This window comes from Xenia sp. Carnegie-2017, unplaced genomic scaffold, assembly GCF_021976095.1.
Source record: "Xenia sp. Carnegie-2017 unplaced genomic scaffold, XeniaSp_v1 HiC_scaffold_3, whole genome shotgun sequence".
In the NCBI taxonomy this organism is placed as follows: domain Eukaryota; kingdom Metazoa; phylum Cnidaria; class Anthozoa; order Malacalcyonacea; family Xeniidae; genus Xenia; species Xenia sp. Carnegie-2017.
The window spans coordinates 5,420,670-5,432,202 of NW_025813493.1; the positions used below are offsets into that span (position 1 = coordinate 5,420,670).

The 11,533-nt window shown below is 33.6% G+C and overlaps 3 protein-coding genes and 1 long non-coding RNA gene across 4 annotated transcripts; 2 read left to right on the forward strand and 2 right to left on the reverse strand.

Annotated features, from left to right (window-relative positions):
• Positions 1 to 2,229: 2,229 nt before the first annotated feature.
• On the reverse strand, positions 2,230 to 4,134 carry LOC124454968 (cytosolic phospholipase A2-like). Its single transcript, XM_047005721.1, has 4 exons — positions 3,982 to 4,134; positions 3,518 to 3,632; positions 2,507 to 2,644; positions 2,230 to 2,315 (listed from the first exon to the last, which is right to left on the reverse strand). Exons 1-4 carry the CDS (start codon positions 4,132 to 4,134, stop codon positions 2,230 to 2,232), a joined length of 492 nt encoding a protein of 163 aa, XP_046861677.1.
• Positions 4,135 to 7,281: 3,147 nt separating this feature from the next.
• Positions 7,282 to 8,026, forward strand: LOC124454969. Its single transcript, XM_047005722.1, has one exon. It carries the CDS (start codon positions 7,331 to 7,333, stop codon positions 8,024 to 8,026), a length of 696 nt encoding a protein of 231 aa, XP_046861678.1. The 5' UTR covers positions 7,282 to 7,330.
• Positions 8,027 to 8,883: 857 nt separating this feature from the next.
• Positions 8,884 to 9,690, reverse strand: LOC124454284. The gene has a single exon (XM_047005121.1). It carries the CDS (start codon positions 9,680 to 9,682, stop codon positions 9,014 to 9,016), a length of 669 nt encoding a protein of 222 aa, XP_046861077.1. The 5' UTR covers positions 9,683 to 9,690; the 3' UTR covers positions 8,884 to 9,013.
• A 791-nt stretch (positions 9,691 to 10,481) lies between these two features.
• LOC124454294 lies at positions 10,482 to 11,192 on the forward strand. The gene is made up of 3 exons (XR_006951384.1): positions 10,482 to 10,692; positions 10,763 to 10,909; positions 11,047 to 11,192. It is a non-coding gene; the product is annotated as an uncharacterized LOC124454294 (long non-coding RNA).
• Positions 11,193 to 11,533: the final 341 nt, after the last annotated feature.

Consider the following 11,533-nt stretch of genomic DNA (forward strand, 5'->3'; position numbering starts at 1 on the left):
AACACACATGGTTTTATTCTTGAATACAGCGTCCTTACCACCAACAGTTCCTATAGTCCAGTTGCGTTGTAAAATATTCAAACCAGCTTTACACAAACAATATAACTGCATGACTACAGATCGCAAATACAGAAAACAAAATTACGTGGATATTTTTTCATACATGAAATTTTGTTCTCTACATATTTTTTCCAAAAATAGTAGCAAAGCCATTCCGATCCTTTACTACTGCAATGCAAATTTACCAGCATGATTATTATTCATTTTTTAAAGAAAGTTTATTACATTCATTGTTTTTCCAGTGATTGCATAAGCCCAAAAAAATTTGCATTGTAGGAGTAAAAAACGCGCAAGCTTCACTACTGGTCCAAAATAAATTTAAGATCCAGTTCTATGATTACTTAGAGAACAGTGGACATAAGAGTGGTGAAGTGGAGAGCACGAGGTTTTTAATACGGACAAGTGGCTAAACAATATAATATAAAGCAAATTCCTAAAAAGCAAGACATCTTGAAAGAATCTTTCTGTCTAAGGATGACTTTCAAATAAAGTCAAAAATTTACAGTTCACTTCTCGTTTTGTTTTGATGCATATTTTGCAATCCCAAGATGTCTTGCTTCTTCGGAATTTGCTTTATACTATATTTCTTCAAATTGTCGGCTGGTCATGGTTCTTGGCTAAACAATATTAATCGTCACAATTCAGGTAATTTCTTACAAATATGCAAGAATAAAAACCCAGGAAAGTTTGTGATTTTATCCAATGGTATTTTTGACGATGAAAACATAAACTAAATTACTCAAACAATGAAGTACATTTTTTTAAAACGATTTTGACACTGAAACGCAAATTGTATAACTTCATTATTTTTGGCAAAAAAAAGATCATGGTTAAAAATGATTCATAAAATGAAGTGTTAACGTTTTTGTTCTTTAACTTGAGTCCACGGCAAAAGTCAAAGTATTCAGCGGCTTTTCCTTTGCGAGTTGCAAAAATATTTTTTGGGTTCAACTTCCGCATCACCCAACCTTTATCTGGAAGGAAAGTTAAATACGAGATAAAAACATTGTTTTGAAAATCGCAAATGTCATGTCGAATTGTTAATTATTAATTCTCGTGTTCTCCAAAAAGTCTCCTAGGTATCATAAGCCTGTGAAAATACAGTAAACATCTTTTATTTCTCAAATGCATAGCATAATAGTTTTCATTTTGCAGGATTTTAACAAAAATTTAAAATTGTCAAGAAAAAATAATTATTAAAATTGAACAAAAATGAAAAGTAGCTAGATACAAGAATTTTATGTCATGCTTAGGATTAAGGGCAGAGGAGAACTCCATTCATTGTATTTCCAGTGATTAAACACAGAAATATTTGCATTGTAGTGGTAAAAAACGGGCTGGCTTTGTTACTACTGATCGAGGGAGATTTGTTTTTGACTACACAATGTTTTAAACATATACCTTCATTTTCTATGTCCCGAAGTTTGTGATATAACTATATATACGTAAATATCATGCAGTAAAAATATTTTTGCCGAATTTATACATTACTGTTCTCCAACTAATCCAATCAAAGAAAGAGGGAATAAAAAATAACATAAACGTACTGTCTACTTTGTCTTCGGGTTTATTTTTGTCTTTGTCCTCGTCCTCGCTGTCATTTTCTTCCGTCTTACAGTTATCAACATTAAAGTAAAAATAATAAGATGACTTTAAATGTGAAACCAAGTTTACATTTTGCAAAACCAAAAAAATCGATTTAGACGATAAACCTCGCAATGCTTTATTGTTGTCTTAAGAAAATCGCATTTGTGGATTGTAATACGCAAGTTCATGGAAATGACATTTATGGATTGTAATACGCAACTGCATGAAAATGGAAAGAAAGCAGTTCAACGAAAAATCTTTTTTTCAAAGTTTCATTTGAGTACAAGTTATAGTCTATCTCCCAAAAAAAAAACAATAAATTGCAAAATCAATAAACAACTGTCCTCCAGAATAAAGCCTGCTTTGCTGTAGGATGTTTTTTTTTGAGCAATTTTCGTCATTGTTTTTTTTTGGTATGGAACCTAGCTGTTAAGTGAAGAAGCTCTGTTCATTAAGCCTAAACGTCAAATCGTTAAGTTTGAGTGCAACAGTCAAGTTAGAGAGCTTTGAAAATTAAATACAGAGCTGAAAAAATTTTTACGATCTGATTATATATGAATTTCATCGTTACGACTCCTTTACTTAATTCATCATTGTGATTTTTGCCACGTTTTCGTCATCTTCTTTCAATGAATTCAATATTATGCTGAAAGCACTTCCCCATACACCTGTCTCATAAAGAGAAATATGTGGATTTTGTTAACACCATATATTTTGCTTGCATTCATCAATAATTCGTAAAATCCTCGAAAATTTTTTGGCCCACTTAATGTAATCGAACTTTTAAAACATGAGTGACTCATGTAAAATATCTAACTCGGGTATTCTCTTTTCAGTGCAATATGTATGAATCAATTACCTTGCAGAAAATGCAATGGAGGTTCGCCATAATCTGTAACTAAACGGCCTTTGTAATACTTTCCACCAAAGTGTGACGTTTTTCGAAAAACACCAAGTCTTTGAGAGCCATATTCGAAAGGCGTAAATTCCACCCATTCTAGAAACACAAAGAAAAAAATATCGAACATTTCTTAGTAGCTAATATCATATGTGTAGTCATCAATTTACATTGTGCGAAAGTTGCCTAGTTTTAACTACGAAGGTTAGATGGTGCTCGTCTGCAAACTTTCTTCACGCCATGTTTGTTCATTCTGGCGTCATAACTAGTAAGGAAGTCAAAAAGTATAAGACTGTTTTTTTTGGGGGGGCTACCGGAATATAGAAAAAGCTATAGGAGGTTTTAGTTTTTCCTACACCGCAAAGTTCTTCACTTTTGTCAATTGAATAGACATTGTTCAGAATGTGTTCAGAATGACGCTAAACGTGTCAAAAACGACAATGTTAACATTTGCATATAAGAAGTGCTAATAAAATTGAAACTTTTAGTTCATCTATGTTAAAAAGGCTATAGATTGATTATGAATAACTACTTGGTGAAAACATCAAATTTGAAGTAGGAAAAAATGAGGCATACCAAATATACCTCAATTAAAAACATTGTTGCTATAGCCACTACAAAACTATATAAAAGTCAGTGCAGCGCTCATTCCGTGTAATCAAACAACTCGATTATTACTTCATCAGAAGTGTTAAACATTCAAAAAAAAATGTCAATGCCAAAAATACCAAAACATCATTCCAGAACTTCGTTGAGTCTTTTCTTTATGGGACACAAGATAGATTTGTAATGTTCTCAACAATTTATAACTAGTTGGAATAGATTGCCTCATTTTTAACGGGTGTAGTAGAAATGTTCATCTTCACGCCATTTTTAATGTTTCCACTTTTCAGTTTATTTATTAAATAGCCATTTTAAATTTCTATCCATTCCAGATAATTACATTAGATTGTTCAATGATAGTTCTATTACCGTTGAAATCCAAAGCTTTGACATCTTTTTTGAAACGAAGAGCTGTTGCAATTGGCAGTGGAAAATTTCCATCTTTTACTTTTTCAACTTGCTCACTCAGTTTAGCATCTTCTTTCTTTAATAGATTAACACAAATACAAATAATATAGCCTAATAACTGAAGACGAAATTTCGCATCGTCGATTTTTGGGCTTCTGATTATGAAAGCTCTTCCTTTCTTAATCTTGCAACAATCAAATTGCTTTTAAGTATTAAGAAATGTACATACATCGATAAAGCGAGCTCTTGTAACTTATTTTAACGTCAGTGCTTGTAGAAATACAAAAAACTGGGTTCATGTATTTTGCTTTACAACTCTGCTGCACAGAATTTTTATTTATAAAATAAAAAAGTTTTTTCGAGAAACTTTGTCGAGCTCTTTTCCATTTTTGCAAAGTTGGCCATGCAAATTTTAATTACTGTACCTCCAGCAAAGCATGTCCAATTGCCATACCAAAGAAATCAGTAAATCTAACTAACTGACCAGTTTTGGATTTTTCTTTCATGCGTTTACTAAATTCCATACGAAAATGGCTGTGCAGTTTGGTATCAAATCTTGTGTTCAGGTGTGTTGCCATTTGATCACAAGAAAGTTCATCTGGCGATTTATTGTTGGCATAAAGAGTTGAAATATACCTAATAGGAAAAAAAACAAGAACAAAGATATACATTGCTGATGTCTTTCTTCAGTTATTCTTTCAATGAGGGTTTGTATGAAAAAATAGAAGTCCAATATTTATACAAAAGACTCTAGTTTAATGCATAGTTTCTTGTTTGTAATTCACAATAAAAAATGAGAGAATAAGATCATTAGCCCACATGATTACATTGTAGAAAGTGTAGCGAAATCGAAAGCCAAAGCTTACCAACATAAAAACATTCTTTTTTTATTTTTTTCAATAAAGGAGTAAGAACATCAGCAAAAAAACACGTTTTCAACAAAATTAGCAATTTTAGTAGTGACAGTTGTAGCCTAAAACGCTCAGTAACGTTAACATTCGCATGTAGTAGTCTTAAATTGAAAAGATGTTATGCATTCACAGATGAAGGACTGTATTGAATAGAAATCTTACCGTGAAAATAATTAGTCATTGACCAGTAAAAATTTTGAAAGTCCACGAACTGCAGTTGCTTGGTTTGTAATAAATCTATATATGTCGTCTTAGCATGGTTGCACCTTAACACTATCAAACACATCTAATTTACACATTGATATAAAAATAGCTTATAATAACTGCTTTTCTATCGACCTCAAATTGGGCCTCGAGAAAAAGACAAAAACAAATTTTAGGCTTTTATTTTTGTATTTATAAAAATTGTCATTGGTTTCAAGTGTCCTATTTACATATGAAATAACCAGAATGCAGTTGGCATGATTATACAATCAAAATATCAAAACAGTTTGATACACACGTAATTGCATTTGGTCACAGCTTGTCTTTCGTGTTATTCTTATTAGTTTTTCTTCTGGCGAGTGCTTATAATAACAAATTTTTGATACACATTTGTTTTAAAAAGAGTCATCCGACTACAAATGCACCCTTTTGTTGGTACGAAGGAGAAAAAGTCATCACGTATAAATTCTTCCAAAGAGGACGTTAAACATTCTAAAAATGAAGGGAAAATTTCCACATTTTCTTGCGTTGGTACAAAGGAGAAAAAGTCATCACCTATAAATTCTTCTGAAGAGAGCGTTAATCATATGAAAAATGAGGGGACAATCTCAACATTTTCTTCACCTAAACTATTTACAAACAAAACTAGCGTTTCTCCTTGCATTGGCGGTGTTAAAATTAAGAATCCAAGTCTTCCATTACGTGTAGGACTATCAAGAAACCATAAAGTAAAACCACTGCACAATAAAGTTACGCTTTCGCGATAACAACTTACTTACACCAAAATATTTTATCTCTGTTTTAAAAAAATATGTGAAATGAGTTGTAGGTGATTTATAAATATTTCAATGTATAACAAACATTGTAATTATACACTAAAAAAAAAACTCAAAACATGTCGTTACGGCCAATTGCTGGAGAGTGTAAAGTCAATTTACGAAAACCACCAACTAAACAGTATTTGGTAAGCCTTCCTCCAGCCATGCTATATACCATGAAGGATTTTAGGCTGTCACGTGATAATTTCCCCAATCAATGTGGATACTTTCCGACTGTTCATTCTTGGGATTTTAGTTTTGGACCATAGTTTCCACAGTTCTTACTCGCTACATAGTCACTGACATTTCATTAGCTGTAACCCACTTCACTAGCTAGCTCGCTTTTGGAGTAGCATTGATCTTTCGACCTTACCAATACCATTCCACGATATTTAACATTGATTCTTGGTTTTGGACGTATAATTCAGTAAATTGTCTAGATTCTTCTTATCCACTGAATAATTGTTCTTTTACTAAGTGGTGTTGGAATGAAGTTCAACTATGTATAAGTCTTAAAGTGAATGGTTTGAGCCCGGGAACTCTTAAGATGACTACCGCTACGGTTGTCGAAACGTCAGTCAATATCAACACGAACAGTCCTTCTTAGGACTTTATTGTCATGAGTGATCTACATCTACAAAAATATATATATACGTCAAATGTCATTTGTAACTGTTGTGGGACATCTGACCGTGGTTAAATATGATTAACAGCAGAATGTTAATTTGTAATATTAGCTATAACGTCTTCCTATATAAAAAAAGAAAATTTGAACAGTTCTTTTTGATAGTTGAATGGCGAAATTATACGGTCTATTACAAATTTTTAGGGAGAGAAAGTCGTTTGAAACTTAGTTTTTGGCTTGCGCTTGTAGCCAACTGTTGTACGTTTGCATATTTAAATTATTGGTTCTCTCTTGCACATTAAATATCAAGAGTATATAACTTTCACGCAAATACTCTCAAGAGCGTTAACTGTACCTCATAAAAATGTTTCTACTTTTTTCAAACTTATTTTCGAGTCCTTTTTGTATACAATACGTAGTACAATTATATGGCTTTCAATACTGGCTCCTTAAACTTATCCATACTAAATTCCATCACTATTGTCTATAAAATGATTTAAAAGTGGCAGTTTTGCATGTCTATCCTACGATTTAAAACTTTTGCCATTAACCTTAAATGATGCCCAAGTATTGACATGCAAAAACTGGTATTTGCGATAGATTTCAATAGCCTCGGTTGCCTTTTTGACCAAAACTCCCCAGTGATCTGTTTTATAAACGGCAGAAACCTAGGTCCTTTCTACGTATGTCGCACGTTGATCTTTCAGACCTGGTCATTAGCAACACAAGTCGTTTGTGGTTTTGTTTGGTTTCTATGGTAACCTTGGTGTGCGAATACAAAAAAACGCCCTGTTCTTGCACTCAGTTCGTGTCGGCAACATCTACGAGAAAATATCATTTTGGAATGTCTGCTTCACGTAAATGACGAACTTTGAACATGTTACGATAAAGCATTCGTTCATCACTGCAAGCAAAGCTTTATTTTATACTGGACGGGGTATATTTGCCCTACGCCCTCCATTTTTACACGACATCAATAATTTTTTGTTCCAGAAATATTCATATCAATGTTTATAGTTTTGTATTTTGTATTCGCCGTTTCGGAAATGGTAATTACACTGCGAAGACTAGTTACTAGTCGACAACGCACGTTGCATTGTGGTATATTTGAGGGGAAGCTTTGCTTTACTAGGTCGTAAACAACTACAGTACACATAAATAACGGAGTAAGGCATTTAATTATAGCTGTAATTATAAAACAAACCTCTTTTTTGATATGGGAAAGTGGAATTGTTGCGTACCTGATTGTAATAACAACTGGCTTAATTCTCCTTCTCTGTCTTTCCATCGAATTCCAACCGATCACAATATTCGGAAACAGTACGACATCTTGATCAAGAACGACAACTTAAAGTTCCTGTCTGCTAGTACGAGAATTTGCGGTGCACATTTTCCTGGAGGAGCAAGATCTTTTACAAACCAGTTGCCATCACTGTTTCCATGGACGAAGAAACTTGCTACAAGAAGGGATATTGTAAAAAACGATATTTATTTTCATGAACGAAAGCGAAAAAGACACACGGAAGATAGTGATTGCCATCATAACAATTGCAATGTTGTTGAAATTGGCAAAGAAAAAAATGATGAAAGTCATGGAAACCCGTGTATTACAAATCCTAAAAGTCTTCAGTTTTTGTGCATACAGAATGTCGGGAAAGTATTCCAACAAAACAGGAGATATGTTTTATCTCTACGTGAAGAGATTGGAAAGTTGAAGTCCAGAGGGGCAGAGATTCGTCAAAAGAACAGAAATATATCTGTCTTAGAAAAGGAAGTGAAACAATTGAAAGAAGAAGTGCAGGTGCTCACATTTAAATTAAACAACGAGCCTCAATTTGACCTTGATAATTATAAAATGTCCAATGACAACATTGCTTTTATACTGGCTTTCCTACCTATAGCCATGTCCTAATGTGCTTTGACCTATTGAAAGACAAAACCCACAAAATTCATTATAGAGTTTTTCAAACAAACAGCAATACATCAAATTCTGGCAACCGTCAACGAAAGTTAACAAAGTGGCACTATGGTACTCTTAAGGCTTGACTTGGATTACTAGAAAAGATCTTGCTCATCGTTTTAGGGTTGCTGTTTCCACTGTTTCTGTCATTGTAAAATTCATGAGACAAGAGCTTGAGCCATTATGTATTCAATGGCCTAGCAAACAACTCATTCAGTCAGTTATGCCTTTGCAATTCCAGCAACTATGTCCTGATGTTGTGTCAATAATTGACTGCACTGAAATTAGAATGGAATCACCCTCCAGCCTGGACAATAAGGCAGCCTGCTATTCAAGCTACAAATCTCACTCCACAATGAAAGCTTTGGTGGGAATTACACCAAATGGGGTTGTGTCATTTGCCAGTGACCTTTTCTCAGGTTCAATTAGTGATCCTGAAATAATAAAAAGATCTGGTTATCTTGAAAAATTAAATTATGGTGATGCTGTTATGGCTGATAAAGGGTTTTTAATACAAGATGAACTAGCAGAAGTTGGTGCATCACTTGTTATACCTCATTTTCTCAAAGGAAAATCTCAATTTACTGTAGAAGAAAGCAAACATAACAAGAAAATAGCATGTTTACGAATTCATGTAGAAAGGTGCATGGAAAGAATAAAAAACTGGCATATATTTGATCGCTCAATGCCCATTTCTCTTGCTGATATTGCCTCAGACATATGGATTGTAGTAGTTTGTATATCAAATTTCTGGCCTTTAATAACATAATTATTTTTAGGGCAGTTGAATATTGACACAATGTATCAGATTTGGACAAAATGAAATGTTGCGGTCTGTATTATTGTAAATAGAACTCTGTGTATAGGACGGTAAAATTACAAAATTTTAACATTTATGATCATTACTTACAAATTAATATATTTAATACAACTTTTATATTACAATTGGGCTGGGAATTGAACAATTTTGCCCCACCTTTCACAATTAAATTTTATATTGGGATATACAAGTTCTGGAAAAACATGGGTGTAATAAAATTGCTGTAGTCTAGGAAGAGTCTTACTCCAAAACACTTCATCAAAACAAATTTCATCAATGTGAACCCAAATACCATTAGAAACAACAAAATGACACACTTTTCCACCAGCACAAAACAATTGTTGTTGCATTTGGTAATAATACTTATGATTATTATTTATGTAAAGTTTCCCATTTTTTTTCTTATAAATGTACAACCTGCACAATGTATCCATGAAAGATTCATTCTCTTTGGCGGTGACCTTTTTTGCTTCAAGTAGTACATTGTCATTTGTTATTCCATCAGGTGATGCCCCAAGAAAAGGATGAGTAGAGGAAATGATAAATCCCACCTTCCTAACAGTATTTCCAGAAATTAATTCATATTTTTTAAGTATGCCAGCTTCTGATTCAATTCCATCCTTCATTGCTTTGGTTTGAATTGGTGTATGATAGTTAAGAACATCAGCAATAGCTTTGGTAGGACTTGTTGTTGGTTTTATTAAGCATCTTTTGACTTTTGATGCTGTTATACGAGGTTGTCTAACATCATACCAAAGTTTCGACTCGTATAATGCTATGAAATCCATACTTTGACCTTTTCATATCGTCATATATACCTACATATGTTTATCCATTACGATACGTGATATTTTTTACCAATAGCAGGTCTGTTTTTGAAGTGACATTAATTATGGAAAAATCTGTGTTAGCTATAACATTGAGAAAGCACTTTCCAACATGAGTTTAGTTCGTTGTGACGTCATACATGTTTCGGTTGGCGTCATCATAAATGTGGTTAGCACTCTTTTCCACCCAGCAAACCGCCCTTTACTTTACACAATCGTTAATAAATTAAAGATGGCGGCTAATGGGGAAGAACCAAAAGCGAAAAGGAAACCATGCATGCACTGGTGCTAGGTCGTTTTGAGAAGGCGAGTAATTTTATATTTTTATATACAGTTTTTAATATCAACATATGAAAATAATTACAGATAAATGTTGCAGTATAAATTTTCATGCAACCACCTTAAGTTATAAACTTATAATCCAGGCTGGAAAATATGTCGTTTTTCGACGATTGTGTAAAATATTATATAAAATATTATATTGTGTAAAATATTAGATTGTGTAAAATATTATATTGTGTAAAATATTATATTTCAAAGTAAAGGGCGGTTTGCTGGGTGGAAAATAGTGCTAACCCATAAATGTGTTCCCCCATTTTGTGTAAAGTGCTTATGACATGAGTAAGAAGCCATGTTCATCTATTTTGAGCCTGAGTTCTTTATTTTGCCGTTATCGTCATTGGCTGCAATCCTCCATATTATTCTTTAACTTCAAGTTTGTTGATTTTTAACATTCATTCTTTAATGTTTTACAATTCTTTCTTATTCAGGTATATGTGCTAATACAAATACGACGAAGCCTGACAAAATCAGGATAAAACTCGGCTTTGTTGCACCTTTGAATAACAGATTGGCGGCCACAGCAACCCTCGGTCGAGAGTTTGATTCTATTTTCCGTTTATCGGTGGAAGAATAGAACAAGAGAGCTAGAAAAGAGAAGAGTAAAATTGAGTTAGTCGCTGACTTCACAAGTAAGTTTGAGTGTTTAACCATATGTGTTGATAAAAACATTTCAACTTTATTGTTTTTTGCATCTCATAGGTCAAGTCAAAGACAGCGGTTACAATGACAAGGACCAATGTCTGCGAGTAGCCAAACAGTTCGTTGCCGATCCTGATATAGTCGGTGTTGTTGGTGCTTTCAGATCAACTTGCTCCGTCGTGTTAAATCAACTCTTCAAAACAAAGTGTTAGCTCCATTTCAAATAAATCACCTACGAAATTATCACGTGTTTCTGTCCATGATGCGATGACTTGAACAAGTTTCTTGCTGCTCGTTTTAACGTTACGTCATCAACCATTAAGTCATCTTTTTTCTTTTTTTAGCTCAAACCTTGACTCAAATATCCTATGGTTCTACGGCTGCCGAGCTCTCGGATAAGCTCAACTATCCGAGATTTTTCCGTACAGTTCCGAACGACATCCATCAAGCGGAAGCTCTTGCCAATATCATCAAAATGTACAAATGGAAGAAGGTAGTTACATATCGTAGAAATTTTATTTAAAAAGGGGGAAAACACATTACAGGCATAGACTGAAAAGCCAGTGGCCTCGCTATACCTATATCAAGAATTGTGCAATCGTACCTGTGGCCTTCACTGTACTAATTTCGGAAATTGTATGTTGCATAATATATAAGCTATCAGATCTATCCTTTCCACTCTGGGATGCCCGAGATCGATCTCAGAACCGTAGCTATTGGCTAGTTATGCCACGTGATTAGATTCTTAAACAGAAAATTTTATTTACTCACGTGATCCAGGTGGTTGAGATATTTAGGACCCAGATGATGCGTTTGCTTTTAATTTTAATT